We start from the raw sequence: 24,891 nt of genomic DNA on the forward strand, positions 1-24,891 counted from the left end.
GTTGCTCACGAGAGCCGTGTGACCGGACGGGACCACCCGGCGCTGCTCCCAGTCCTGCTGTTGCGGCACCCCGGTTCCACCGCACGGCCCGAGGAGCGAGTCTTGCACCCCGCTAATGTCCCACCTCCCAGAGCCGCATTCTCCTGCTCCCTGGGAGCCGGGGCCAGACGTGCTGCGGTGACGGATGACAAATGACAGATGACAAACCCCTGCGCCCTCTCGGCGCCTGATTTCCGAGCAATGCCCGGATAAGCACCGTGACCGGGATCCTGCCGCTCCTCCTGCGCTTCGTCATGGGGAGACCCCACAAAAACCCGCCGGGGAGCGTTAACTCTGTGCCCTCTCGCTTCAGAAATGACGCGACACGAGCAGCTTTCCATGCCTTTACTGCGAAACTTTCTGGGTGATTCTGATGCAGTTCGGGGATTTTCATCGAATCACAGAATCCCCTGAGCTGGAAGGGACCCACAGGGATCATCCAGGAGTCCAACCCCTGGCCCTGCCCAGACCCCCCAACAGCCCCACCCTGGGCATCCCTGGCAGCGCTGTCCAAACGCTCCTGGAGCTCTGGCAGCCTCGGGGCCGTGCCCATTCCCTGGGGAGCCTGGGCAGTGCCCAGCACCCTCTGGGGGAAGAACCTTTCCCTGATATCTACTCTAACCCTGCCTGGCCCAGCTCCAGCCGTTCCCCCGGGTCCTGACCCTGTCCCAGGGAGCAGAGACCGGAGCTGCAGCCCCCGGTGAGGTCTGTTCTCAGCATCGCCTTCTCTAGGCTGAACCAACTCAGTGCCCTCAAGCCCCTCCTCCCTTGGCCCCTCGGGACCCTCTCCATGCCCGTGTCCGTCCTCTGGACGCTCTGCAGGGCTCCCTCCGGGCACCAAGGCCCCTCCGGGACCCCCAGGCGCGCCCGGTACCAGCGGGCCGGGCGGAACCGACACGGCGAACCGCAGCACTGCGCATGCTCGGCTCGGCTCAGCCGGGCACGACTATTGGTCAACGGGTCTGACAGCGCCGCAGAACAAACCAATCGCTGCCGGGTACGAGGTGACTGGCAGAGACAGCAGCCAATCGTAGCGTGCATAGGCACGTGCCGTCCGCCCTCAGGCTGGCGTGCGCAGCAGCCAATCGCATAGCTGGCGAGATGATTGGCAGGGCGCTGCGCCTATCAGACGGAGCTGCGTCACGCCCGGGTGCTGTTAAGCCAACAGTCCGTGCGGGAGCCTCGGTCCCGCCCGCTGCGCTCGCGCGTGTCCCCGCCTATGAGCGGCCGCCTCTCCTGAAGGGCGCGCGCCTCGCCCTATCAGCGCGCGCGGCGCGGCCACGCCCCCGGGGCGGGCTCTGGGCGGGGCCCGGCGGCGGGCGCGGCCCGGGCGGGGTCGGAGCGATGGCGGAGAGCGACTGGGACACGGTCACGGTGCTGCGCAAGAAGGGCCCGAGCGCGGCCCAGGCCAAGTCCAAGCAGGTCAGCGGGGGGCGCGGTGGGGGCCCGGTGCGGGACCGGGCAGGCGCCCGGCCCGGGCTTGGCGCGGTCGAGGCCGCCGCTCCGAGCGGCGCCGCGCTCACCGCGCACCTTCGCTCTCTCCCCAGGCGATCTTGGCGGCCCAGCGGCGCGGGGAGGACGTGGAGACCTCCAAGAAGTGTGGGTATCCCGCGGGGGAGGCCCGGTTCGGTGTGGGGCGGCCGCCTGGGATGGGGAGAAGGGGCCGGAGGTGGCACCGCCCGGCTGGGCCGGACCGGGCCTAAGGCGCAGCCCGGGGAGCCGCCGGGAAAGCGCCCCTGGAACTGCCCCTTCGTGTCTGGTTGCCCAGGGCAAAGCTCTCCCTGCTTCCTGCAGAGATCTTGGGAGAGTTTTCGTGATCACAAAACTTAAGCTCCGCGTTTTCGCAGCTTATTTTTCTTGAGGATTTGAATGGCTGCCTATCTTCCTATGGCGCTGCTCTTTAAAAGTTCCTTGTTTCCTCTCCGATGTAAATTGTCAGGTTCTCTCACTGCAGGGAGCAGGTTCTGATGGTTGGAAATAAATAGAGAGACGATCCTTGAAAAAGGTTTAGTCAGCTTTTTTGGGAAACTGAATTTCAGAGACTCGTGTGAGGGAAAGGATTTAAACTAGGACTTAAATACTATATCTAAAATGAGAGAAAACAAACAATGTGTTTTTGAAGCTCAGCCTTTCAGCAAAGCTAAGTACAGTTAGACTTTATGTATAAAAGGTGTCAGAAAATTGCTTAAAGGTCACTTATTCATGCTGCCTCATGCCTGAGTGAGCATGATTCAAGTTCAAGTATTGACCCCTTTGTGCTGCAGCACAAACGTGTGTCTGCAGCAAAGTTTGAGCACTAAATCCCCAAGGAAAAGCAAGACCTGCCCTATCTGGAGTGAAGTTCAGGTGTGAAGTAGGGAAAGGGAAGGGCTCTGCATGGCCAGATGTGCACAGGGCTAAGATAATGTTCCCTGATGGGCACGGTCTGGGAGAGATCAATGCTGATGTTGGCATGCTGAAATACTGACAGCTCCCTGGGATCCTGGGCAGCTGAGGGCTTGGAAAAAGTCCTTTGATACTTCTTGGCACAGCTCTGAGCCTTATTTTGTTTGTCCTTGGTTGTTTTTTTGTTCTTGCTTCTAATGACAGGGGCAGCAGGCCAGAACAAACAACACTTCATTACAAAGAACACGGCCAAGCTCGACCGTGAAACAGAGGAGCTGCACCATGACAGAGTTTCCCTGGAGGTGGGCAAAGTGATCCAGCAGGGCCGGCAGAGCAAGGGCCTCACGCAGAAGGACCTGGCCACGGTGAGTGCAGCAGCTGCAGGTGGGGGTGGGCACCTCTCCTGTCCTCTCGTGGGCAGCTGCAGGGGGATGGTGTCATGGGCTGAAGTTTGGGGAATGCAGCACCTCTGGTCTCTCATGTCCCGGCAGCTTCAGTTGTCTGGGAAAAGTTCTGAGGTTTGTCTGTGCAGCTCTTGAGCCCCAGGTTGGAGGCAGAGCCTGTCTGGGGTTGCTGAGCTGGTGGGAGGCTGCTCCCCCCTTCCTCCCAGCAGCTCACACCAACCTGAGGGATTTGTACCATCAGGCCTGAGCAGTGTTAGCAACTCTCTGCTGTCTGAAGGAACAGCAATCCCTGGTGTTCCTACTCCTCCTGAAAAGCAGGGAGGTCAAAGTCTGTTCAGGATGGATGTCACCAGTGCTGGGACACTGCAGGGAGGTGCCGGTGGGGAGGGAGTCAGCTTTGGAGCAGCACTTTGTCATCTGTCCTGGCGTAATGAGGGGCTGTTCCCTATCTGTGTGAGTCCTGGGGGGCTGCTGCTGAGTGTTGCTGTGTTTGAGACTCCTCCTCTCTTTGCAGAAAATCAATGAAAAACCACAAGTCATCGCCGACTACGAATCAGGACGAGCAATCCCCAATAACCAGGTCATGGGCAAGATCGAAAGAGCCATCGGTGAGTTAAGGGAGACTTTGGGAACACTGCCAGTATTTGGAGGGCTGGTTTGGGGGATGGTGTTTACCTCTTTCCTGTGAGGAGCATTGCTGACTCGAGTTTATCGTGGGTGCGGTGCCATTAAGTCGTGTTCTGATAAAACCTGGATCTGCTGACTGAGCCAGAGCTGGGAGCCCGTGATCTTTGTCTGCACCTTCACGCGTGGGGCTGTGCCCTGGGGACCATCCCTGTGTGCTTGCCCCCAAAACCTCTGAGATGCTGAGAGCCATGGAAGCTTGATTGCACTTGTGGAAGGATTCAGTGTTGGTTTTACTCTCCTGGGCTGGTTCAGATCCCTTCTCCTAGGAAGACAGGCGGTTTTTGTTTGAAGTTGGTCTGGTGCTCCTAGAAACTAAAGTAGGATTCTCCTGAACTCTGCTCTCTTTCTGGATATTCTCTTCCTTAAGGCTGAAATTGGTGGAAATAAAGTTACTGGGTGAATGGTTGAGTGCTGATGGTGGTGATCTCCTTTGTCTTATTCCAGGCCTCAAACTGCGTGGAAAGGACATTGGAAAACCGCTGGAAACCGGCCCCAAAGGGAAATGACAACAAAGCCTCGAAATCAGTTTGCTCAGACTGATCTGGCCCAGCTGGTTTTCCTCAACCACTCTGCATATTGCCAAGCTGAACAAGAGGGTTTCAGACTTGCTTTTGGGGGGAAATCCGCTGAATCTGTACCTGCTGTAAAAAGGCAACCTTAAAGAAGCAATTTTCCTGATGTTTGTTTTTCCTTCCTCCTTTTCAGAGATTGAGGATCTAAACCCCAAGAAAAAACCCAAACCCTGCCTCTGATTTGCCAGAAAACATGCATTGTGGTGTTAGCAGCAGCTGATGTTAAGGCACTTAGGGTGGTCTGAAATGTGATCCTATAATTGAAACAGTTTGGGGACGGGTGAGATATATTATATATAAATGACTTGAGAGAGTTGGGGCTTGATCAGAAATGATGGCTCGGTCACTGTATCTCAATGAGTTTGGTTTGTTCTTTCCAGCCTGTTTTAAAGAGATCTATAATAAAGTTTGATACCCTTCAGTTGCCATGGGGAGCTGCTGCATGTGACCAGCTGGTAGTAAATGTTGTGGCTGGGTGTGACTGGAGCTGCACCACCTCTTCCTTCTGGGATTGTAATTAAAGGGACTCCTGGGGTGCTTGGGATGAGGGCCAGCACTGTCACAGCCTTCCTGGCTGTGTCACCTCTCCCTGCATTGGGCATGGTGCAGCTTGGCCCGCAGCCCAGAGATGGAATCAGTGCTGTGGGTGTGAGGGGAGGCTGTGGGCAGCTGCAGAGCCAGGCAGGTGCAGAGACCTCAGGTAAAGCCTGAGCCCTCCTTGTGCCCTTCCTCAGCTCTGTTAGGGCCTCATTTCTGCAGGCAGGACAGGGCCGTGGGGATGGTGCTTGGCCTGACTGAGGCATCACCTAAGGGGGACACAGCTGGGTGAGAGGGAGACAAGCAGGATCTCCCAGGCCCCTCCAGCTGGGCATGGGGGCTGGGGGTAGCAGGATCCTGGTGGGCTGCTTGGTGTGCAGGGGCTGACCTGGGCTGTGTGTGGGGCTGGGCTCGGAGTTCACAGTGTTAGGGTGTGAAAGCTGGGGGTGAGGGAGGGGTCCTGGGCTGGGGGCATGCTGGGTGCAGGATGGGGGTCCAGGCCCTGAGCCCAGCCTGCACCTCAGGAACATTTTTGGGTTTCCCAGTGACATTTAAAGACAAATTATGAAGTGTGCTGGCAAGGTGTGTGGGCAGCAGGTGTGGGCACCTGTACCCTCAGGCATGCTGTGTGGTGCCCCCCTCTGCTCCCTACCCTCCCACCTACCACTTCCCAACACCAGCAGAGGCACTGGGCTTCCTCCCCATGGGGTCTCTGTGCCCTGGGAGCTCTTGTGCTTTGTCCAGGGCTTGGGAAGTGGCTTGCACCCTCTGCAGCACCCACTGCTGTTCCCAGCTCTGGGGGCCAGGACCCCACACTTCACCCTGCCTCCCATGGCCAGAACCCTGTTTGGATGAGAGCTCCCCCTCCTCCTGCCTGCCAAAGCACGGGCATGTTGCTGTGTCTTGGGAGCAGAAAGTTCATGTTACAAACAACAAAAACACTTTTCCCGAGCACTTGGAGGTAGTGGTGACAGCGCTGTGTCCCTCTGCGGGGCCAGCTCCCGGGGTCGCCAGCTCCCCGTGCTGGGGCAAAGAGCGGGCAACTGCTGGAGTGTGGGTTCCTGTCGAGGGATGGTCTGCCTGGGGGAGCGGGCAATTCCTGCTGCTGGCTGCTGATTTCAAGCCTCATCCTGCTCCCTTGGAGATATAATGACCTTGTCCTGCAAAGAAAAGTGAGTGGGAATTGATGATGAACATGGGCTGTCTGCTGTGAAACACCAGGATTTCTTCCAGGCTGCAGTGAGGACGATCTGTGTGTCAGCCTCCTGTGACCCTGGCAGAGGCACCAAACCCCCAGGGCGCCCAGGGGTCTCCAGGTTTGTTATTGGAGTCCATGCTGAGGCTGGTGGCTCTGCTGCAGATGGCACCACATCTATCCAAGGGACCTGCAGCTTAAGCCTTAAATCTTGCACAGATTTGAGTGCTGGCTGAGTGAGGATGCGCCAGGTTTGTCAGATCCCCTTCCCACAAGGCTTGGGGGTGGGAGCACACTCAGCTCTTTCTGGAGCAGCTGCCTGTGGCAGCAGCATTTTTAGGCCTGTCCTACAGCTCCAGGTCACTTGTTTGTCAACAAGCAGATAAGAGGCAGAGCCCTTTGCACCTCCCTGTCACGTTGGCGGAACGCGGGGTCAGGGAGAAGCCGCTGGCATTTGCTGAGCTTTTAGGAAAACACTGTTTTGGCACAGCTGGGGTAATCAGCAAAGTCCTTCACCCTGTCCTTACATCTCGGAAGGTGATGTTGTCAAAGCCCTGGGGACTGTTACTCTCTGCTGCTGTCCTGCTCGCCTGCCCTCGTGGCTTCAGCCAGTACCAGCCCCCAGCAGCCACCAGCGCCACGATGATGAGGGCCAGGAGCAGGCTGAGCACCACCTCTGCCACGAAGCTGCCAGAGGGTTTCTCTGCAGGGAGAGGAAATGCTGTCAGGCTTGACCCACTGCCCAGAGAGCTGCCTCCAGCCTCAGCCCAGCACCCTGGGCAGCTCTGGGTTGACCTTTCACAGCCGGAATTGGCCCCCACGCACCTTCCACTGGACTCTCCGGGCTGGAATGGCAGCCCACCCTGGCGCTGTACATGATGTCATCCAGTGCCACTGTCCCCTCCACTGGCCACCTCCGTGTGGTGATCTCAAAGCTGATCTGCGGGGGAAGGTGGGGTCTGGGGGGCTGATGCACGCCCACAGTCACCCTGCACCCCAGGGTGGCCCCGCTTACCTGGAACTCCCCGGGGCTCTGCACCGGCACCACGGCGCCCTGCCAGCCCTGGCTGCGGTGCCCCGCCACGCTCCACACGGTGCGCTGCCCCGCCGCGCCGTGCAGCGTCACCCGCAGCTCCCCGCTGGCTGCAAGGGTGAGGCACAGGTGTGCTGGCATCAGCAGCTGCCCTGAGCCCACGAGCGCCATCGAGCCCTCCCAGCCATGCCATCCCCTACTGGGCTGGCAGCACCCAGAGGGAATGGGCCATCCCCACTGCCCAGCTGGAGCCGAAGCAGAGTGTCCATGGTCCAAGGGTGGGGAGGACTGAGGCCCCCACTGCCATACACGACACCCAGGGATGGCACCTCCTCCCCGCCCCTGCAGTGCTCACAGAGGTGCTCCGCGATGTCCATGTGGTACCAGAAGCGCAGGCAGGAGTCGGTGGCCGCGGGCAGGGGTGGGCTCTCCAGCAGGGCACTGGTGCCCCTGGCACCCAGCGCGCTGGTGTCGAAGTGCATGTAGTGACCTGGGCAGGCAGGGACAGAGCACAGGGTGTCCCCCAGTCCTGCATCCATTTGTCCCACCCTGCTTGTCCCACTCTACCCCAAAATGCCCAGAGTGATACCTGGAGGACGACACAAACCAGCCCTACATCTCACTGCCCTTGGAACTGAGCTGTCCCTCCCAGGCAAAGAGGGCATCAGGGCTGCTGTGGAGCCAGGCCTCACAGGATGTACTGAGCTGACCCCATCCAGCCCCAGCTCCTCTTCCTCGCTCTGGCCATGCCAGGGTGCCCGGGCAGGGATGGGTGTTTCCTACCATTCCTTGTGCCCAGGGTGTGATCCTGCTCGGGGCTGGGGTACTTGGCCAGGGTGACCCCGCTCTTCCAGCCCCAGGCCAAGCTGTGCAAGCGGGGGTCCGAGGGGCTGCTCCAGCCACAAGTGTCCTGCTCGAAGTCACAGGATGCTGGGAGGAAAGAAGGGCTGTGAGACACCCAGTGCTACCTGGTAGGAGACGAGGCACCTGGGTGGGACACACCACCCCCAGCTTTGGGCCAGGCCAGGCTCAGGGCAGGAACAGGTCTGTCCCCATCCCCATGGCTTACATGCCCCCACAGGATGTCCCATCCCCCCATCTGATCCACGGTGTCCCTGTGGGGTGGGCTCTCACCTGGCTCGGGGCAGGCTCCATCCGACACATGCAGGTCATCCAGCGCAATGTACCCGTGGTCACTCCCAGCTCCCACTGCCTCAAACACCACCTGGGCAGGGTGACACGCTGAGGCTGGCAGCCTCCATGCACCCCTCATCACTGCCAGCTGCCCCCAGCACCCTGCCCTGTCTCACCTGCCAGTCGCCATCGGGCTGGACGGTGACGTGGCTGCGGTGCCAGCTGCTCCCCTCCATGGTGCTCACACTCAGGACCTTCGTCCGCACCCTGCTCTGCTCCACGAACACCTGGAGGGAGCCTGCCCAGGGCAGCCAGCATGGAGGAGGGGTCCAGGGCTGTGCTGTGTGGGGCCCCCACCCATCTGGAGGTGTCCCCAGGGGTATCAGGGTGGGTGGTGCTCACCTGGGGTCCCAGTGCTCAGCTGGTACCAGAAGGCCAGGCACTGAGCAGGCACAGAAGGCTGGTAGGGCTGGGAGGTGAGGGCAGCCGTGTGCCCTGCAGGCAGGGAGTCCCTGCCTGTGTTCACCACCATGTAGTGGCCTGGGGGAGAGAAGTCCCTGTGCTATGACCCCTGCCCAGCCCTGCTGGGGAGCACTAGGGTACAACTGGGGCTAGGTTTTCCCCCCAGGTCAAGGAGTCTCCCCAGTTTGGGCACCTCCTCAGGATTAGGGAGCCCTGGGGCTGGGAGACTCTGGGTTTGGGGAGTCCCAGGGTTGGGGAGCCCTGGGTGGTAGTGCCTTCTGCTCATCCTGGGGAGAGCAGGCAGGACACAGGGAGAGCAGGCAGGGCTGGTGTGGGGTACAGGCAGGACACTCAGAGCAGGCAGGGAGGGCACCCAGAGGGAAGCAGCAGGGCTGCCGCGGTGCCGTACCTGCGGCGGTGCCGGTGGTGTGGTCGGTCCCAGGGCCAGCGGTGGTGCCGGTGCCATTGCTCTGTCGCTGCCAGGTGCCCTTTCCGCTGGCTGCCAGCGCGCAGTCCCCCGCCTCGAAGGAGCAGGAGAGCTCGGCCCCACAGGGGCCTGCTGTCTGTGCCAGGTCATCCAGCCCCACGTCCCCCAGGAACCCATCGTGCAGCACCTCGAAAGCCACCTGCCCCCAGGAAGCGGTGTCAGATGCCCCATACCTCGCTGGTGCCAGGGACATGGGGGCCTGCTCCTCACCTGGTACCGCTGCTGGCCCGTGGCGGGCAGTGTCGCCCATGCCCGGTGCCAGATGCTGCCCTGGGTCCCTCGGCGGGTCCACAGCACCACGTCCTCCCCTCCCTCCGGCCGCAGCTTGAGGTTCAGGGTGCCTGGGCAGAGGGCGGCGTGGGGCAGCCATCCCGCACCCCTTGGGGACCCCGCTGCCCTCAGAGTGGAGCTGGGCTGGGGCAGCCCGGGAGGATGCCATGGGGCACGTACCAATCTGTGGGCCGGCCAGGCGGTACCAGAAGGAGAGACAGCGTGGGGCAGTGGCTGGCTCCTGGTGGGAGGTGAGGAGCTGGGCCCTCTGCCCGTGGCTCCATGGCACAGAGGGGTCCACAGACAAGAAGTAGCCTGAATGTTGGGGACAGCCAGGGTGGAAGGGTCACAATGTGAGTGTTCCACATCACCCACAGCCCAGATCTGGGTGTTCCCAGGCTGCCCTAGGTGAGCTTGATCCATAGGCATGGGGCTGCTGGGAGTGCACAGGGCATGTCTTAGCCCTGGGGACTGAAGGCTATGCCCTGGGCGCCTGGGTTCCCCCAAAGAGCAGCCAGCCCCTTACCTGAGCCAGTGGTGTGGTCAGAGCCATGCCCCTGCCCCATGCTGCGGACCCATTTGAAGTCACTGGACAGATCCTGGTACCAGCCACACAAGTCCCTCTCAAAGTTGCAGGACAGCTCTGGCCAGAGAGAGGTGACAGCGTGGAGGTGGAAGGGGATAAGACACCACAAAAGCAAATGGGTCCCCCAAATGCCTCTTTCCCCCTGCTCCCCTGCCCCACTCCCCAAGTTTACCCCATGCAGGGGTCCCAGGCCAAGGCAGGATATGTGCTTGGCCCTGGCGCTTGGCCTTCTGCACCCTGGTCCTGTTCTTGGACAGAGTGACAGCCCCCAGGCAGCCCCCATGGAAAGGGTCTGGGGTCCCTCTCCCTGCCCACACACTCCTGGCCGTACCCGCAGCCGTGGGTGACACCATGTCAAGGTAGCACTGCTCGAATGTCACGTTGTCAACACTGACATTCACCGTGTCCTGGAGATCCACCATTGCCAGCAGCTCGACCTGGGGGCAGCAGCCATGAGCCCGGGGTGCCCTGAGCACTGGCACTATCCCACTGAAAGCCCCCCAGGCTGGTCCCTGTGCATCCAGCCCACCTGGAAGGGCCGGCTTCTCTGGCCCAGTGGGACACGGACACGACCCCCAGCTGTGCTGCCATGACCTTGTGTCTGCCAGGCCAGCTGGGTGGTGCCAGTGGTGTGATCTGCGATGCTGACGGCGAGGAAGCCTAGAACAAGAGGTGGTGCAGAGGCTGTGGGCACCCAAAACCCCTGGCCACCCTGTGGGAGCCCTCCATGGCACCAGCCCATGGTCCCAGAGTTCAGGGACACGGATGGGGACACAGACACCCCTGCTCCAGGATGATGTGATGGGGCAAAGCAGGGTTGGGAGAGGCAGCAAACGCAAGTGGGCATGGGGGCTCTGGGGGCAGGAAGCAGGGAGGGCACCCCAGGGATGGGCAGGAGGTTACCTTGGGGGTCACTGTGGATGCGGTAGCTCATCTCCATGGTGCAGGCAGGGCCAGAGGGGCCCAGCGGAGGCGATCGTGCCTTCGCAGGACCCACCATCTGTCCTTCTCCTGTCTGGAGGGCCAGGGAAGTCCCTGGGCACAGAAACACTCTGTGAGGTGAGGACTGGGGTCCCACATCGCTGGTAGCACCCCCAGCCCAGTATCCTGCCTGGGTGTCGTCCCCCATTGTGCAGTGGCACCCACTGGGCACTGGCTCTGGGGGCTCCTGTGGTGCTGGGCACTGAAGAGCATTGTCTGGGTGTTGGGAGCAACCTCACCTGTGAGGAAGCTGTCAGGTTCAGTGACCCTCTGCAGACCCCAGCGCAGTCGCCCCACGCTGACATCGTGCCAGCCCCCAGCCCCTGACTCGAAGGTTGTTGTCCCTGCAAAGTCAAAGAATCCTGGTTTGGGTTGGAAGGACCTTAAAGCTCATCTCATTCCACCCCTCTGCCATGGGCAGGGACACCTTCTACTATCCCAGGTCATTCCAAGCCCCGTCCAAGCAGACTTGGACACTTTCAAGGATGGAGCAGCCACAGCTTCCCTGGGCAACCCAAAACTCCAGGCTCATCGTGCTCCCGGGGGCTGTGCAGGCACTCATGTGCCCTGGCCACGCCAGCCCAGGAGTGCCTGGTTCCCTCCACCACCAGGGTACCGGTGCAGGTGACTGCCCTGGCTCTCACCACAGCGCTTCTCGTCGGAGCCATCAGCACACGTGTCAGCAAAGTCACAGGCCAGCTCTGCGGCAATGCAGTCCCCACTGTCACAGGCCACCTCATCTGCTGTGCAGGGGCTGGCACCTGCCTCGCTCGGCAGCGTGACCACAGGCTTCTCTGATGATGAAACACCCCAGGATGGAGAGCAGTGGAGAAAGGGCTCAGCAATAGCATCAGTGTCAACCCTTCGAGCCACTGTCCCCTGTCCCTAAGCATCTCCCTGGCTCTCCATTTCCCCCAGCCCAGCCCAGCTGCCACCAGCTGAAGGGGAGCCAGGGCTCAGTAAGAACTCCTTGTGGGACAAGTTTTGGCACAGAGGATGGAGTGTCACAGCCACAGAACAAAGACACCAGCACCCCAGGGCAAGTGTTCGCTGTGCTGCACCCAGGATGGTCTGTGTGACGAGCAGAGGGACAGGCAGACCACGTGGCAGGTCCTTTAGGGACGGTGCCTGGGCACAGGACGCCTGGGACAGCTGCCCACACTGGAGCAGGGTGAAGGACACTGCCCAGAAGCTCACCCTGCTCCTTCACACAGCCCTGGGACAGGATCAGGTCATCGATGGCCACGGTCCCCCCGCTGCTGGTCACCCCCTCGATCAGCACCTGCAGGAAAGCACCATGCCAGCAACATCAGCAAGGGGTTTTGTGCTGTATGGGGGGATTAGGGTGACAGAAGGGAGCCGTGGGATGGGGTAGCCAGCACTGTCATGGACTGACACATATTTTCCGCTGCAAGGGACTCAGTGGGAGCAGGGGCGATGCTGCGGCTAACAGAGGTGCACAGCATGGGCTGGCACGGCCACGGTGGGCTTGGGGGATGGTGCTGCCCCTGTGTGCAGCTCCAGTTCCTGACCCCAGAGACAGCCCAGCTCCCCACAGCACAGAACCAGCCCACCTTGAAGGGAGCCATCACAATGAAGTCCACTCTCTCCCGGACCCAGCAGCTGCCCAGGTCTCCTATCCTCTCCCTCATCAGGTTCTTGGTAGAGTTGGTCACGTAGGAGATGCTGAGGTTGCTGGTGGCTGAGCCATGGAGGTGGTAGTACAGCACAAGCTGGGGACAGGGAGGAGGGTGAGCCTCAGGGCAGGGGCATGCAGCCCCCTGCATCCTACAGAGGGGCTGTGAGGAGCTCAGAGCTCTCAGTGGGCACCAGAGATGTCACCAACCCCCTCCCCCAAAAACCTGATACCCATCCCCAGAAAGGGCCAATCACAGCCCCAGCCCCACATGAGGGTCCCCACATCTGGGAGCCCCATGTCCCGTCACCACTGTCCCCACATGGGCTGTGACATGAGGTCCCAGCCTCCCATGTGACTCACAGAACAGGAGTTGGTGGCTTGGAAAGTGGGGCTGATGAGTTGAGCTGTGCCACCAGCCTGTGCAGTGGGGCCACCACCCACGTGGAGGAAAAAACCTGCAGGAGACGCTGGGGCTGAGTGGAGCCGGGCAGATGGGTGGGTGCAGGACACCACTGTCCTGAGCAGAGCCCAGGCATGTGTCACGGCAGGGCACGTCCACCTGCGGTGGGGCTCTGCCGGGACCTCTGCCACGCCACGTACCAGCCCTGCTGTTGTTGCTGTGGTCCCGAGTGGGAGCGCTGTAGGAGGTGCCCAGGCTCAGGCTCGTGTTCCTGCTCCACACTGGGGGCCCGGTCGCCACCTCCCAGCCACAGAGATCACGGTCAAAGGAGCAGTGGGTGAAGTTCTCTGTGGGGAGAAGGGACAACAGTGACCTGGAGAGCGGGGTCCCAGCCCTCTCTTGGACAGGTAGGTCCCTGCAATGGGCTGGGCTGATGCCAACCCTCTGCAAACCCTCAGGGTCATTTTGCCCTCCCGGGCATGGGGCAGAACTGGGGGGACGCCTGCCAGCCTAGAGCACAGCTTTTCCCCACCAAGGCAGACCCTCAGCCCATCCGCAGGACTCCTCCCGGGGGCCAGGGGTGCTCACTGCACTGCGCTGCGCCCTCGTCCGAGCTGTCCCCGCAGTCGTCGGTGCCGTCGCAGAAACGATGCCATGCCAGGCAGGAGCCGTGGGGGCAGCGGCTCTCCTGGGCCCCGCAGACCTGCTGCCCGACCTCTGGGGTGGGGGGACACACGTCAGCGAGTGGCTGGTCCCAGAGGGACACGGTGAGCTCCCCCACATCATTCCCTGGGGTGGCTCAAGGGACAGGTTTTCACTGCCCACCTCATGCTCTGGCCAGGACACGGTGCCCCAAGACACAGCGAGCAATAGGAGAGCTCCCCCAGGTTTTGCAGCCCACCCAGTTCCCCCAGGATCCCAGCTCATATCCCAGCAGATGTGGGACTCACCCGGTAAGCCACAGTTCCTGAACATGATGTCATCGAGTGCCACCTCTGCCCCGCAGGTGGGCGGTTGTGTCAGGGAGAAGATGAACTGTGATGGGAGGATGGGGATGGCATGAGCTCCCAGGCCCCTTGGGGTCCCAGAGCATCCCCCAGCTCCTCTGGTCCCAGCTATGGTGACAGTGCCCAGGTACCGACACTGTCTCACCTGGAACTGTTCCGTGATCCGGCCGGGGTAGGCGACCAGCTGATGCCAACCCTCGCTGCTGCGCTCGGGGCTCTGCCACAGCCCCACCACATCGTCCCTGTGTGCCACAGCCAGGCGCAGCACCGGCCGCTCTGTCTGGTTCAGCCCTGAGGGAAGCCCCAAATATGCCCTTGGTACGGGGCATCTTGGGGTACCCAAAGGAATGAATGGAGCCCTGCCAGCTCTGGGGGCTGGAGCTGGGACCCCCAGGTCCCACCAGCTCTGCATGGAAGAGGCAAACAGGATGCCAAGGACCCATCCCAAGGTGCAGGTGGCTCTGTCCCTGCCATAGGGGCAGATGGCCCCATCCCTCCCCACTGCCTCCCATCCTCACTGCCCCGTAGCCAATGCTGCCTGTGCCCACCTTGGGTGCCCTCACAGCTCCCTGAGAGGTGGTACCAGGCTCTGATCTCACACGTGGCAGCTGCTTCCCGCATCTCTGGTGACCTGAGCCAGGCCGTGGCCGTGGTCTTTGCTGGGGGGGATGTGGTCACCAAGAACCAGCCTGGGGAGGGCAGAAAGCAGAGCAGGGGCTGCAGCCCCATAGGGTGGCATCGGAGCTGTGCCAGCACTACTCCTGCCCCTCCATGGATCTGCTCCATCCCCTGCACCCTACAAGGATGGGTGTCCTGTCACCCTGACCCCGGGGCACCCATAGCCCAGTAAAGCAGGGCTGTGGGTGCCCAGAACCTGCTCACTAAGCAGCTCCCTCTTACCCAGGTCAGTGCCCAGAGTGTGGTCTGAGTGAGGCCCCGTGCCCCACATGGCCAGGCTGGCCCGGCCCCGCACCCATCCATACGTCGAGGTGCCCACGTCCTGCCAGCCACAGTCACTGTCCTCGAAGTCACAGGTGAAGGGGGTGCCCAGCACTGCTGAGCCCCGTAGGTACCCTGAGAGTGGGCAGATGGAGGGTCAAGGCAGGTTTGGGGCCACCCTGGGGACCTGTGCCCACCCCAGGGAACCGCACCCACCCAGGGGACCTGTGGCCAGCCCAAGGGACCTTCACACAGCCTGGGATCCTGCACCCACCTGGCAGACTCACCTGCACCCAGGTAACCTGTGTTCACCCTGGGCACCTGCACAAGGGATCTGCCCCTACCCCATGGATCTGCGCCCACCCTGGCGGCCCTGCATCCATCCTGGGCACCAGCATCACCCCAGGGACCTGCACCCACAACATCCCTTACTACCTCACCCCAGGAGCAGGGCCTGAGAGTGGGTCTGGGGGCCTGGGGGGTCTGGGCACCCACCACACTGGTTCTCGTCCGAGCAGTCGCTGCAGTCACAGACGAAGTTGCAGAGCTGCTCAGCCGCGCTGCTGCAGCTGTTGACGACCACGGACCCACAGGGGAGGACGGTTCTGGCTATGGGAGAGACAATGGGGCTGAAAACCCTGCAGGAACCAGGCACGGTGCCCGCAGCAAGTGACGGAGGGCACGTGTGACCTGCAGGTGACATTTGCCTGGGCACCTCGGTTTGGGACCCTGCTGGGGCAGATACTGAGCTCTCAGTGGCATCTTCCCTTGGACGGCCCCCCCCCCCCCCCCCCCGTCACTGCCCCGGCACCCCACACCTCTCGCACTGCCACCTCCCACCGTCAGCCTAGGGGTGCCAGAGCCTGCCCGGGCACTGACTCTGCTATATCGCACCCGTGCTTCGAGTCCCAGCCCCCATTTTGTAAGAAACAGGAAAATCTGGGCGTTTTCTGTCCCACGCTGAACAAAGCCATTGCTGATCCCCAGCCCGGTGCTGGGGGCTCCAGCTCCCGCTCACCCTGGGAACCCCGGGCTGACTTCACCAGCAGAGCCCAGTGGGCTGGGCTGTACCTGCCCCGGCCCCCGGCGCTGGAGGAAACTGCCGGGAAGGACCAGAGTGGAGCAGCCAGCACGGAAGCCCCTTCCCCCCAGCGACACAACCCCCGCCCGTGTCGGCAGAGCTCACCCAGCAGCACCAGGAGGGCCAGCATCGACTGCCCGCCTGCAGCCATCTCGGCCACCGCGACGGTAAAACACAGCTGGGAGAGGCCACACCGTGAGCCCCGGGCTGGAATGCGCTCCCCAGGACCTGCCTGCGTTGGACTTCAGCCCCGCTGTTATCGGCTCCCGGCCGGGCAGCGGGTTTATGGCGAGGCTGTGCCGGCTGGGACAGCGCACCGCGATCCCGTCACGCAGCACCGCCGGCACCGCAGCAGCGAGCTGGAGCCAGGTGCCCCAGTGGAGACCTTCGGCTTTTCCCCACTGAACCTCTCCAGCCCGTGTTCCACCCAGGACAAGAAGGTGGGTGCCACTCTGGCTGGGATGGGGCACGGCCCGGTGGAACGCACCGGCTTGGTGAGGGATGAGAACGCTTCCTGCCGAGCCAGGGATGCTGCCAGCCCTGTGGGGGAAGCTGGAACCTCTGCTAGGGACATGGGGGCTCTGCCAGTCCCTGCGCATAAGGAGAGTGGGACAGCCTTTGGGTGCAGGGTTGGCAGTGGGCTGCACTCTGGGCAAGGAGAACAGCTGAGCTGGGAGTCAGCAGTATCTCCAATATCCCATTTTACCCTCCCCTCTGGCAGTGGGAAGCCATTCCCTCTTCTCTTGTCACTCCAAGCTCTTGTCCGAAGTCCCTCTCCAGCTCTCTTGGAGCCCCTTTAGGCACTGGAAGCCTAAAGGAGGCTCCCTGGAGCCTGGGGATCCTGTGATGCCATCGGTAGGAGCCGGTCCTCACCCTGCCTGCTCTGCTCTGGCTGGCAGGAGCATCTCAGCACCCAGCTCATGACTGCCATGGGGCGAAGGGGCACACCTCCAGGGCCACAACCAGGTCATTCCTGGGGCAGAACACTCCTGGCAGAGCTCCAGCAAGGGCTGATGAGCCTGGAAGAAGCATGGCTTGGAGGCCAGAGCCCCAAAGGTCACCACCAGTGTTGCCTGGTGATGGCAACTACTGCCCCCACCGGTTTCCCCACCTGGGCAGGGGAAGCAGGGGCTGCTACCCGACAGGAGCCCCCTCACCTCTGCTGCCACAGCCACCGTGCCCAGAGAGGGCCCCCGTTGAGCAGATCCTCCCCTTGAGCTGACGGCCTTGGACCGCAGATTGCAGGGGGATTACATCAGGGGCAGTAAAACACAGGCTCAGCTCCTTTGCCCAGCGCCAGCAAGGCCCAGTGGGGGTCAGCAGCCCCACATCCCTCAGCCCAGGCATGCTGGAGAGCAGAAGCCCTGCCCTGCTCTGAGCTGGCCGTGGGCCAGTGCCATGGCCACTGGCAGAGTAGCCACCGGCCTCCTGGGTGCCATGGGCAGAGCAGCTCTCACAGGTGTGAGCCCTCCCCTTTCCACTGGGGATGCTGGGCTCCCAGTATGAGATGTGGGCATACTGGAGCAGATCGAGCCAGGGGCTGTGATGATGATCACAGGATAGCACAGAATGGAAGGCACAACTGGAGGTCACCCCATCCCACCCCTCTGCTCCAGGAGGGTTCCCTGGAGGATGTGTCCAGATGGGTTTTGAGTATCTCCACAGAAGGAGATTCCCTGATGAAGATGATGGGACTGGACTTCCCATGAGGAAAGGCTGAGCTGGATGTGCCCAGTTTGGAGAAGGTGTAGGGGGATGTCACCCAGGTAAGCCCTGGCAGGAGGGTGCAGGGAGCCGAGCCTTCGAGCAGGGAGTGTCCCAGCAAGGGCCAAGACAGCAAGAACAGCAAATGCCACTAAAAGAAAAACCTTTTTTCCTGTGAGGGTTGTCAAAACCAGAGCAGGCTCCCAGGCTGCTGGGGAGTCCAAGCTGGGGAGATTCTCAAACCCCACCTGGTCACAGCTCCCAGCAGCCTAATTCTAGAACAGAATCATGGAATTCCCTGCATTGGAAGGGACCCACAAGGACTATCGAGTCCATCTCCTGACCCTGCACAGCACATCCTGCCTCAGCCCTTTCCAAGGCAAATCCTGATACACCTCCTGCTGTCCCCACCCCAGACTCTGCCTGCTCCCATGCCAGGCCCCTGCTCAAGGGGCTGAAATCCTGGCAGGTCCCTTCCACTGCCAGCAGGCACAACCCAGAGCAGGGAAGGAGCAGCCGAGCTGTGAGCATGGCCATCCAAGCAGCTGTGCTCCCCCAACAACTTTAATTCTCACAGATACACGTGGGATGAGCCCCTGGCACCAGGAGGCCGGGGCAGAGCAACCACTGGCTTCACCAGCTCTGCCATGCCAGGGAGGTGGGAGCACCCGGCATGGGGACAGTCCGGTGATGGCGGAGAATGGGCGAGTTCAACACAGAGGAAAATGAGGAGAGCCTGGAGCACCGCCGAGCACGGGGAGCCCGCTGCCACCGCCCCGGCGCCGTGTGCAGCTGTGCCAGCTCCGGGCTGGCACCACAGACAGAGGAGTCAGTACCCTTCATCCGCCCAGGTGATCTCGTAGTCGGGATACTCGGCCTTCAGCTTCTCTGTGGTCACAGCATGGTCAGCTCGTCCAAAGCCCTGCATAGGAAAGAGGGTTCCCAAGGAGAGCTGGAGGGTGACCACCTGCAGGGAAGCGTGGCAAGTCCCCAGGGCAGCTCCAGCAGACCCCAGCAGCAGAGAGGCCACAGAGCCTGTGCCAACCCTTCTGTGGCAGCTCTGCCTGACTCCAGCTCAGGCAAGCGTAGCATCCAGGCAAGAGGACAGTGCCACCCTGAAGCTGGGAAAACTGGGTGCACTGTGGACCACCCTGCCCTGGTCCCAGCTGGGCTCTGCACTCAGCACAGCTGGTGCTGCAGCACAGCCCTGGGCCAGGGTCAGCATCCAGGGACCCACCATGCCGGTGATGTCCCCGGCGGTGCCTCCAGTCACCCTTACAGGGCCCCTACAGCACCTGACACTCCTGCAGGAATGCTCTCAGGACACACAGAAAGTGGGGACACGGTTCTTGTGCAGCCCAATCCCCCCCGGCAGCACCCAGCACTGGGCACAGCCACTGCGGGACCCCACGGGACCCACGGGGGCTCCGTGTGTGTGGCAGCCCCACAGGCAGGTGCTGGGGGGTTCATGGGGAGACCCCGCTCTGGCCAAGCACCGCCCACCCGAAAAGGCTCTGCCAAGTCTCCCCTCCCTGCGGCACTCGGGAGAGCGCCCGGGACCCCCGGGAGCGCCGCCCCGCCCGCCCCTTCCACCCCGAGCGGACGCGGTGCCAGCTCGGCCGCGGTCAGTGGCACCCACACCGGAGAGGGAGATGCCGCGTCCACGCGTGGGTGCCCCCCGGCTTCCGCTTACCACCGAGTACCCATAGACGTGGATCTTCCTCTCTTCGGGCCGGTGGGAGACGCGGCCGCCGCCCAGGCACTCGCAGCTCAGGCCGTGCCGCGCCAGCTCCTCCGCGGTGCGCTCGAACAAGTCGGCTGCAGGGAGGGAGCGGGGGAGGGCGCGGGGACCCCCCCGCCTCAGCCGCCGCCCCGGGACGGGCCAGACCCCCACCAAGCCCCTGCCCGCCCCCGGGGCCTGCGGCCGCTTCCTCCGGCACCCCCGGGCCAGAGCCCCACCCCGCACTCCCGACTTCCCTCACCGTGGTACTCGGCCCAGCCGTGGCCTCGCACGACGTCCTTGGCGGGCGCACCGGCCCCGCGCACCCGCACCAGCACGTACTTGAAGACGCCGTCGCCATCGATCTGCACGTCCGGCACCCGCGACAGCGCCGCGCCCGCCATGACCGCCGCTCCCCGCCGCGCCCGCCTCGTCCGGCCCGGCACCCAATCAGCGCCCGGCCCCTCCCCGTGTTCCCGCCTCCTCCGCCCAGTGCCCAATCAGCGCCGGCAGCGCCAGGCCCCGCCCACAGCAGGGGTCCCGCCGGGCAGCGGCTCCGGGGGCGGAGGCTGGGCCCGGGCCCGGGCCGGGGAGCGGGGAGCGGGGCCGGGCGGGTGCGGGGCCTTGGCCGCGGGCCCGGATCTGCCTCCCCTTCCCTGATCCCCGCCCCGGGCAGACCCGGCCCCGCCATGGTCGCCCTCACTGGCGATTACCCCCGACCCCGGTCAGACACCCCCCCGCCCGCCCCCCGCCGATCCCTCACCGCGGCCGCTCCCCGCCCTCCCCCGGCAGCGTCCAGGGACCCCCAGCCCTGCCGCGCTCTGTGCCCAGAGACCGCGTGGGGTCCCGGGAGACCCCAGGTCACCCCCAGCACCTGACGCTCCCGCAGTAACACGCCCAGGACACACAGACACGGTGGGGACACGGTCCTGGTGCCGCCCAACACCAGCCCCTGGGCATGGCCGCTGCGGGACCCCCGGCGCTGGGGGGGCCCTGGGGCAGGCCCGGGGGGCTCTGGGTGGGTGGCAGCCCGGTGGGCAGGCGTTGGGGGAGTGTGGGGTGCCCCCGCTCTGGCCAAGCACCCCTCACCCGAGGGGGCTCTGCAGGGGCTCGCCAGGCTCTGGGCTCCAGGGCAAACTTTGGGCTGTGCTCCCGTCACCCCCCGAATCCCCCAGCACTGCCGGCCGCCCGCAGCCCCCTCCCCTTGGTGTAACAGCCGGGGGGGTTCTGACAGGACTACAGAGGGGGTGCCCCCCGCCCTGCGTTCACATGATGTCGTCCAGGAGGTTGGGGCTGGCCACCCAGTCGAGGGTGCGAGGCTCGGAGGCCGCCATGATCATGCACATGAACTGTTTGCCCGTCCTCTTGTCGATGGGGTAGATGGTGGTGGGGGTGAAGCGCTTGTTGCTCTCCACGAAGTCGCAGAGCTGCTCGTAGACAGCGGGGAACTCGTGCCGCAGGAAGACGCCACGGATGCGCAGCTCCCGCTGGATGTTGATGAAGCAAACCTCCCGCGCCTTCCGGCCCTCCTCCCCCTCCTTGTCGATGTCCGCCGTGCCGGGCGGTGGCGTCAGGATCAGCGTTTCCATGTCCCGCTCCTTCTTCAAGATCTTCTTCTCGGGGCTGGAGGAGGCTAAGGCCACCTTGGCGTATTTCCTGACCGTCGGCACCTGCATCTTCGGTGACGGCCTCTCTGGCACTTTCTGAGTGACGGCCACGGTTACATTCAGCAGGAAACATTCGTTGGGGTCGTACTGGTTGCCTGTCTCCCGCAGCTCCTGGGCATAGTCCCCCAGGTTGTCCGAGTAGCTGTCCAGCTCCCGCAGGGACAGGTACGTGGGGGACATCAGCAGGCTCTCCAGCCCAAACTGGAGAAAGTTCTCGGCCGAGCCCGCATTGGGGAAGCCCAGGAAAAGGACGCCACGGCCGCGGGAGAGGTATCCCACCTTGGCGATGCGCGAGAAAGCCTTGTGCACCTCGGTGTTCTCGCGGCAGAACTGCAGGACGTGGCGGCAGACGCTGCCCACCCGCCCGTAGACGCAGCTCGCCTTGTGCGTGTCCCAGTCCTCGCGGCGGCAGTGCCGGGAGCAGTAGTAGGTGTAGCAGCTGTGGCACGATTTGAAGTAGAGGCAGGCGTTGAACATGGTCTCCGTGCGTCGGCACTTGGCATTGGAGCACATCATCATGTCGTCCTCCTCAGCGCTCAGGTCGGGCGAGCAGTTCTCTGGCGACTTCTCGAAGGGGCCGGTGGCCGGCGGGGCGGGTGGGCGGCGCGGGGTGCCGGCATGGGAGGTGGGGCCCGGCTGCTCCTTTGTGGGTCGGGGTCCCTCGGGCACTGTGTGAGGGACCCGCCTGCCCTCGCCCCGCCGGGGGGGGGCCGAGGCGCTACTGCTTAGAAGCTGCTTCAGCTGCTCCGCGAGGCTGTCCCTGTCCCCGGCACGGTGGCCTGGTGCCGGCTTGTAGTCAATTACAAGGTCGGTGATGAGCTCGTCCAGCTGCTCCAGGCTGCGCTGGCGCCCCGAGCCGCTTTCCCTGGGGCCGGGCTGTGGGGCGCAGGGCACAGTGTAGGGCCCGCGCTCCCGCCCCGCGTCCAGCATGTCCCAGCTGGCCGAGCGCCTCTCGCTCCGGCCCAGCCCATCGGCGCGGATGTCGTTGTCAGTGATGGTGATCTCCGGCGTGACGTACCAGGAGCGGCCTGGGGGCCCGCGGCTGCCATCGGCGTGCACCCGCTCGAGGATGGAGCTCTCGGAGAGCGACAGGGCCGCGTAGCGCTTGGGCGAACTCGACAGGTTGATCACCACGGGCTGCCGGCGCTCCTCGGGGGATAAGGCACGGTGCTGTTCGTGGGCGAGCAGGTTCTCGTAGCTGCGCCCACGCTGCAGGGCCTCCTCCCTGCGCGCTGCTGGCGCCAGGATGTTATCCCAGGATTTGGAGTAGTGCTGGGTCTCCCGGCCCAGCCGCGGTGGAGTCACGCCGTAGCTGGCATGCCAGGAGGAGAACATGGCCTCGCGCCCGGCCGGCTGCGGGGTGAAGCGTGACAATTGCAGGCTCTGGTAGGGCAGCGTGGCCCGCTCGGGGCAGTACCAGTCCCCGAAGTGCAGGGGCTGCGCGCTGCGGGGCGGGGGACACGTGCGCGACAACACCTCCCGCTCCCGGTACTTCCCGTAGTCCTCGGCGTAGAGCAGCCGGGCGGAGGAGCCGAGGGCTGGGTATGTCCGAGCGTCCTCGGCGTAGAGGGTTTTAACAGGGGTCCCACGCGGGGCGTAGTAGCGGGGCTCATCCCCATAGAAGGTGCGCGCAGGTGCCTCCTGCACCGGGTAACCCCGCGCCTCCTCCACGTACAACGTCCGGGCCGGCATCGTGTGAACAGCAGCCTTGGCCGGGTCCTCGGTGTAGAAGGGCTGGGGCACGGCGTGGCGGCTGGGGTAGGGGTAGCTGGCATAGCCAGAGCTGCGGAGGGGCATGGCAGGACTGGGGCACCGCGCTGCCTCCTCTGCGTAGAAGAACTTGGCCGGGACTCCGGGGGCCGAAAAAGTCATGCAGCCCCTGTCCGGGTACTCCCTGAATTCCCGTGAGGCTGGCACGGGCACGGTCTGGTAGGCCAGTGCCCGGGGATCTGGCTCGTAGTACTCCCCGGGGTAGGGCAGCAGCGGAGGGTCTCCGCTGTAGGAGTCGCTGGGGGTGGGCGTGCGGGACGCGGACGCCTGCCGGCTCCCTGGCACGGCCAGGCTGCGGGCGGCCCCGGGGGTGCGGGGCCAGCGCGGCGGCTCCGGACGGTTCGGGGCTGCCCGCAGGCTCCGCGCCGTGTGCACCAGCACTGCCTCGTCCGGCTTGATGTCCACTCGGCACTTGACGTGGGGGCTGGCGCCCACCTTGGCCCCCGGCCCCTCCTCGTAGCAATTGCTGCCCAGGCAGAGCGGGGAGATGCGGCTGACGCTGCTGCGCTGCGGCTGCAGCTTGATGGGGTGAACCTCGTTGGCCAGCGCCCGCAGGGGCATCGGGCCCTCGCGGCGCGGCGAGGGATCAGTGTGGGAGGGCTCCCGTGCCACCCGCAGCACCTCCCGCCCACGGCGGGCTGGCGGCGGTGATGCCGCCACGGTGATGGGCACCGGGGTCAGGGTGGACTTGACCCGCGGGGCGCTCTTGGAGCGGGCGCGGCGCTTCGGCTCGCTCCGCGGCGTGGGGGCTCTGCCGCTGTAGGGGTCTGGTTTCGGCGGCGCCTGCCTGCCCGGCGGCCCCGGCGTGGGCTCGGGCATGCCGGGGCGCGGGCAGGCGCGCTCCATGGCCGGGGGGGTGCCCAGCTCTTCCAGCGACTCAATGAAGTCGAAACTCCTGCAGTGGCGCTTGTTGAAGGGCTGCGGCTCGCGGGACAGGGAGGAGGACATGGAGGCGTCACATTGTGCCAGGGGCTGACAGACAACAGAATCCCCAGGGGCTGCTGTCGCCACCTTGATGTCTTGGTACACCGTGGACACCAGGATGTCAGGTGGGTCTGTTCGTGTCATCTTAAAAGCGACTCTTCTCCCACCAGTTCCCTGTCACACGGCCTCAGAGGACGGTAGCCCACCCTGCAAGAGAACACATGAGGTGCCTCAATCCTGGAGTGACCTCGTAGCTCCTGGCTTGGAGCTGGGGGTTGGCCATCCCATCGGAAATGAGGGTTTGGGGACATCCCAGCCTCCACTGCAGTTGTTCATAGTCAGTCAGCTGGGGGAAGAAGCTGGAAAAAGTCTCCAGATCCAGGGTGCAAATCATGGAGTGGCTGGCAGGGCACCCACTGGGGCAGCCAGGGAACTCTGCATACCAACTCAGCACAGTGAGAGGAGAACATAGAGTACTGTGCCCTGTTCCTGGGCCGCAGGACACAGGGACTGTCTTGCAGAATCACACGAACTGGCAGCTCTCAGCGGGGCTGTGGGGGTTCAACACCAGGGTTTTCCATGGGGAGTGTGTGCCCAGCCCCGGTGAGAGCACTGGAGTGGTGAGGAGTCTCCTGGGACTGTGTGTACCCACGTCTCCACAGCAGCACTGTAGGTGGGAACAGGGCCCGGGGACAGGCACCATGAGCACCCACCATGGTGTCTGGGAAACCCCCACAGTCTGGAGCTCTGTGGGAGGCAGGAGCTACAAGCCCTCCCTGTGGTGGCTGCACCCACTGTGGCCCACAAACACCTCTGTGGGGTGGTCACAGTGCTGGCTACACGGAGTTGCATCACTCTCTGGGTCTTCCAGAGCAGGGGTGGCCCCAGAGGTGGCAGAGGAGTGCTGTGGTGGGTGCCCTGATCCGCATGTCAGCAGTGACTCCTGCATCACCTCCCTGTGCCAGAGGAGCTGTGCTGGCTCAGTACCCACTGTCTTTGTCATCTGCCATGTCCCATGGCTGTGACACGTCCCCTAGGCTGGAGAGCGAGTGTGACAATGACTCCAGCTGCTGTAGGACATGGGGTCTGACACCCACTGTGTGCCAGCACCAAGCACTGCAGTGCTCTGGGACAATGCTGTTGGGTGGCCAGGGTGGGCAGAGTCCCCAGCCAGTGTGACACAGCTGTGTGACAATGAAGACATCAGCACAAGGTTCCCACCATGCGTGGGGGGACAGAGGAAGGGGTTTGCCCACAGGACTAAGTGG

At 63.5% G+C, this 24,891-nt stretch overlaps 4 protein-coding genes across 5 annotated transcripts; 1 reads left to right on the forward strand and 3 right to left on the reverse strand.

Annotated features, from left to right (window-relative positions):
- Positions 1–1,348: 1,348 nt before the first annotated feature.
- On the forward strand, positions 1,349–4,513 carry EDF1 (endothelial differentiation related factor 1). The gene is made up of 5 exons (XM_069031880.1): positions 1,349–1,461; positions 1,587–1,638; positions 2,629–2,789; positions 3,343–3,436; positions 3,960–4,513. The coding sequence occupies exons 1-5, from the start codon at positions 1,384–1,386 to the stop codon at positions 4,019–4,021; spliced, it is 447 nt and encodes a 148-aa protein (XP_068887981.1). The 5' UTR covers positions 1,349–1,383; the 3' UTR covers positions 4,022–4,513.
- A 1,012-nt stretch (positions 4,514–5,525) lies between these two features.
- MAMDC4 (MAM domain containing 4) lies at positions 5,526–16,054 on the reverse strand. Of its 2 annotated transcripts, XM_069031878.1 has the most exons (29): positions 15,944–16,054; positions 15,253–15,366; positions 14,719–14,892; positions 14,367–14,507; positions 13,964–14,109; positions 13,762–13,846; positions 13,400–13,528; positions 13,012–13,158; positions 12,772–12,866; positions 12,347–12,505; positions 11,970–12,054; positions 11,417–11,566; positions 11,012–11,116; positions 10,695–10,826; positions 10,321–10,451; positions 10,123–10,228; positions 9,732–9,848; positions 9,386–9,520; positions 9,146–9,276; positions 8,858–9,074; positions 8,389–8,526; positions 8,163–8,284; positions 7,987–8,077; positions 7,636–7,782; positions 7,208–7,342; positions 6,835–6,962; positions 6,645–6,759; positions 6,347–6,522; positions 5,526–5,784 (listed from the first exon to the last, which is right to left on the reverse strand). In XM_069031878.1, the coding sequence occupies exons 1-29, from the start codon at positions 15,987–15,989 to the stop codon at positions 5,743–5,745; spliced, it is 3,639 nt and encodes a 1,212-aa protein (XP_068887979.1). In that variant the 5' UTR covers positions 15,990–16,054; the 3' UTR covers positions 5,526–5,742. The 2 variants fall into 2 exon arrangements, with proteins under 2 accessions (XP_068887979.1, XP_068887978.1); XM_069031877.1 differs by lacking the exon at positions 15,944–16,054 and having other exon boundaries at positions 15,253–15,460.
- A 2,034-nt stretch (positions 16,055–18,088) lies between these two features.
- Positions 18,089–19,711, reverse strand: PHPT1 (phosphohistidine phosphatase 1). The gene is made up of 3 exons (XM_069031879.1): positions 19,525–19,711; positions 19,236–19,360; positions 18,089–18,464 (listed from the first exon to the last, which is right to left on the reverse strand). The coding sequence occupies exons 1-3, from the start codon at positions 19,664–19,666 to the stop codon at positions 18,372–18,374; spliced, it is 360 nt and encodes a 119-aa protein (XP_068887980.1). The 5' UTR covers positions 19,667–19,711; the 3' UTR covers positions 18,089–18,371.
- Positions 19,712–20,492: 781 nt separating this feature from the next.
- On the reverse strand, positions 20,493–23,767 carry AJM1 (apical junction component 1 homolog). The gene has a single exon (XM_069031934.1). It carries the CDS (start codon positions 23,765–23,767, stop codon positions 20,528–20,530), a length of 3,240 nt encoding a protein of 1,079 aa, XP_068888035.1. The 3' UTR covers positions 20,493–20,527.
- Between the last annotated feature and the right edge of the window lie 1,124 nt (positions 23,768–24,891).

The sequence above is a fragment of the Aphelocoma coerulescens genome, chromosome 17 (genome assembly GCF_041296385.1).
Source record: "Aphelocoma coerulescens isolate FSJ_1873_10779 chromosome 17, UR_Acoe_1.0, whole genome shotgun sequence".
NCBI classification, from domain to species: Eukaryota; Metazoa; Chordata; class Aves; order Passeriformes; family Corvidae; genus Aphelocoma; species Aphelocoma coerulescens.

Excerpts from the sequence above, each read along its gene's own strand:
- EDF1 (XM_069031880.1), top strand. The coding sequence starts at position 1,384 with ATGGCGGAGAGCGACTGGGACACGGTCACGGTGCTGCGCAAGAAGGGC. Across the intron at positions 1,639-2,628 it reads CGTGGAGACCTCCAAGAAGT|GGGCAGCAGGCCAGAACAAA; the intron begins GTGGGTATCCCG and ends TTCTAATGACAG. Across the intron at positions 2,790-3,342 it reads CGCAGAAGGACCTGGCCACG|AAAATCAATGAAAAACCACA; the intron begins GTGAGTGCAGCA and ends CTCTCTTTGCAG.
- MAMDC4 (XM_069031877.1), bottom strand. The coding sequence starts at position 15,460 with ATGTCACCTGCAGGTCACACGTGCCCTCCGTCACTTGCTGCGGGCACC. Across the intron at positions 12,506-12,771 it reads AAGCCACCAACTCCTGTTCT|CTTGTGCTGTACTACCACCT; the intron begins GTGAGTCACATG and ends CCCTGTCCCCAG. Across the intron at positions 8,527-8,857 it reads CACCACCGGCACCGCCGCAG|GCCACTACATGGTGGTGAAC; the intron begins GTACGGCACCGC and ends TCTCTCCCCCAG.
- PHPT1 (XM_069031879.1), bottom strand. The coding sequence starts at position 19,666 with ATGGCGGGCGCGGCGCTGTCGCGGGTGCCGGACGTGCAGATCGATGGC. Across the intron at positions 19,361-19,524 it reads CGGCTGGGCCGAGTACCACG|CCGACTTGTTCGAGCGCACC; the intron begins GTGAGGGAAGTC and ends CCCTCCCTGCAG. Across the intron at positions 18,465-19,235 it reads ACGTCTATGGGTACTCGGTG|GGCTTTGGACGAGCTGACCA; the intron begins GTAAGCGGAAGC and ends TTTCCTATGCAG.
- AJM1 (XM_069031934.1), bottom strand. The coding sequence starts at position 23,767 with ATGACACGAACAGACCCACCTGACATCCTGGTGTCCACGGTGTACCAA.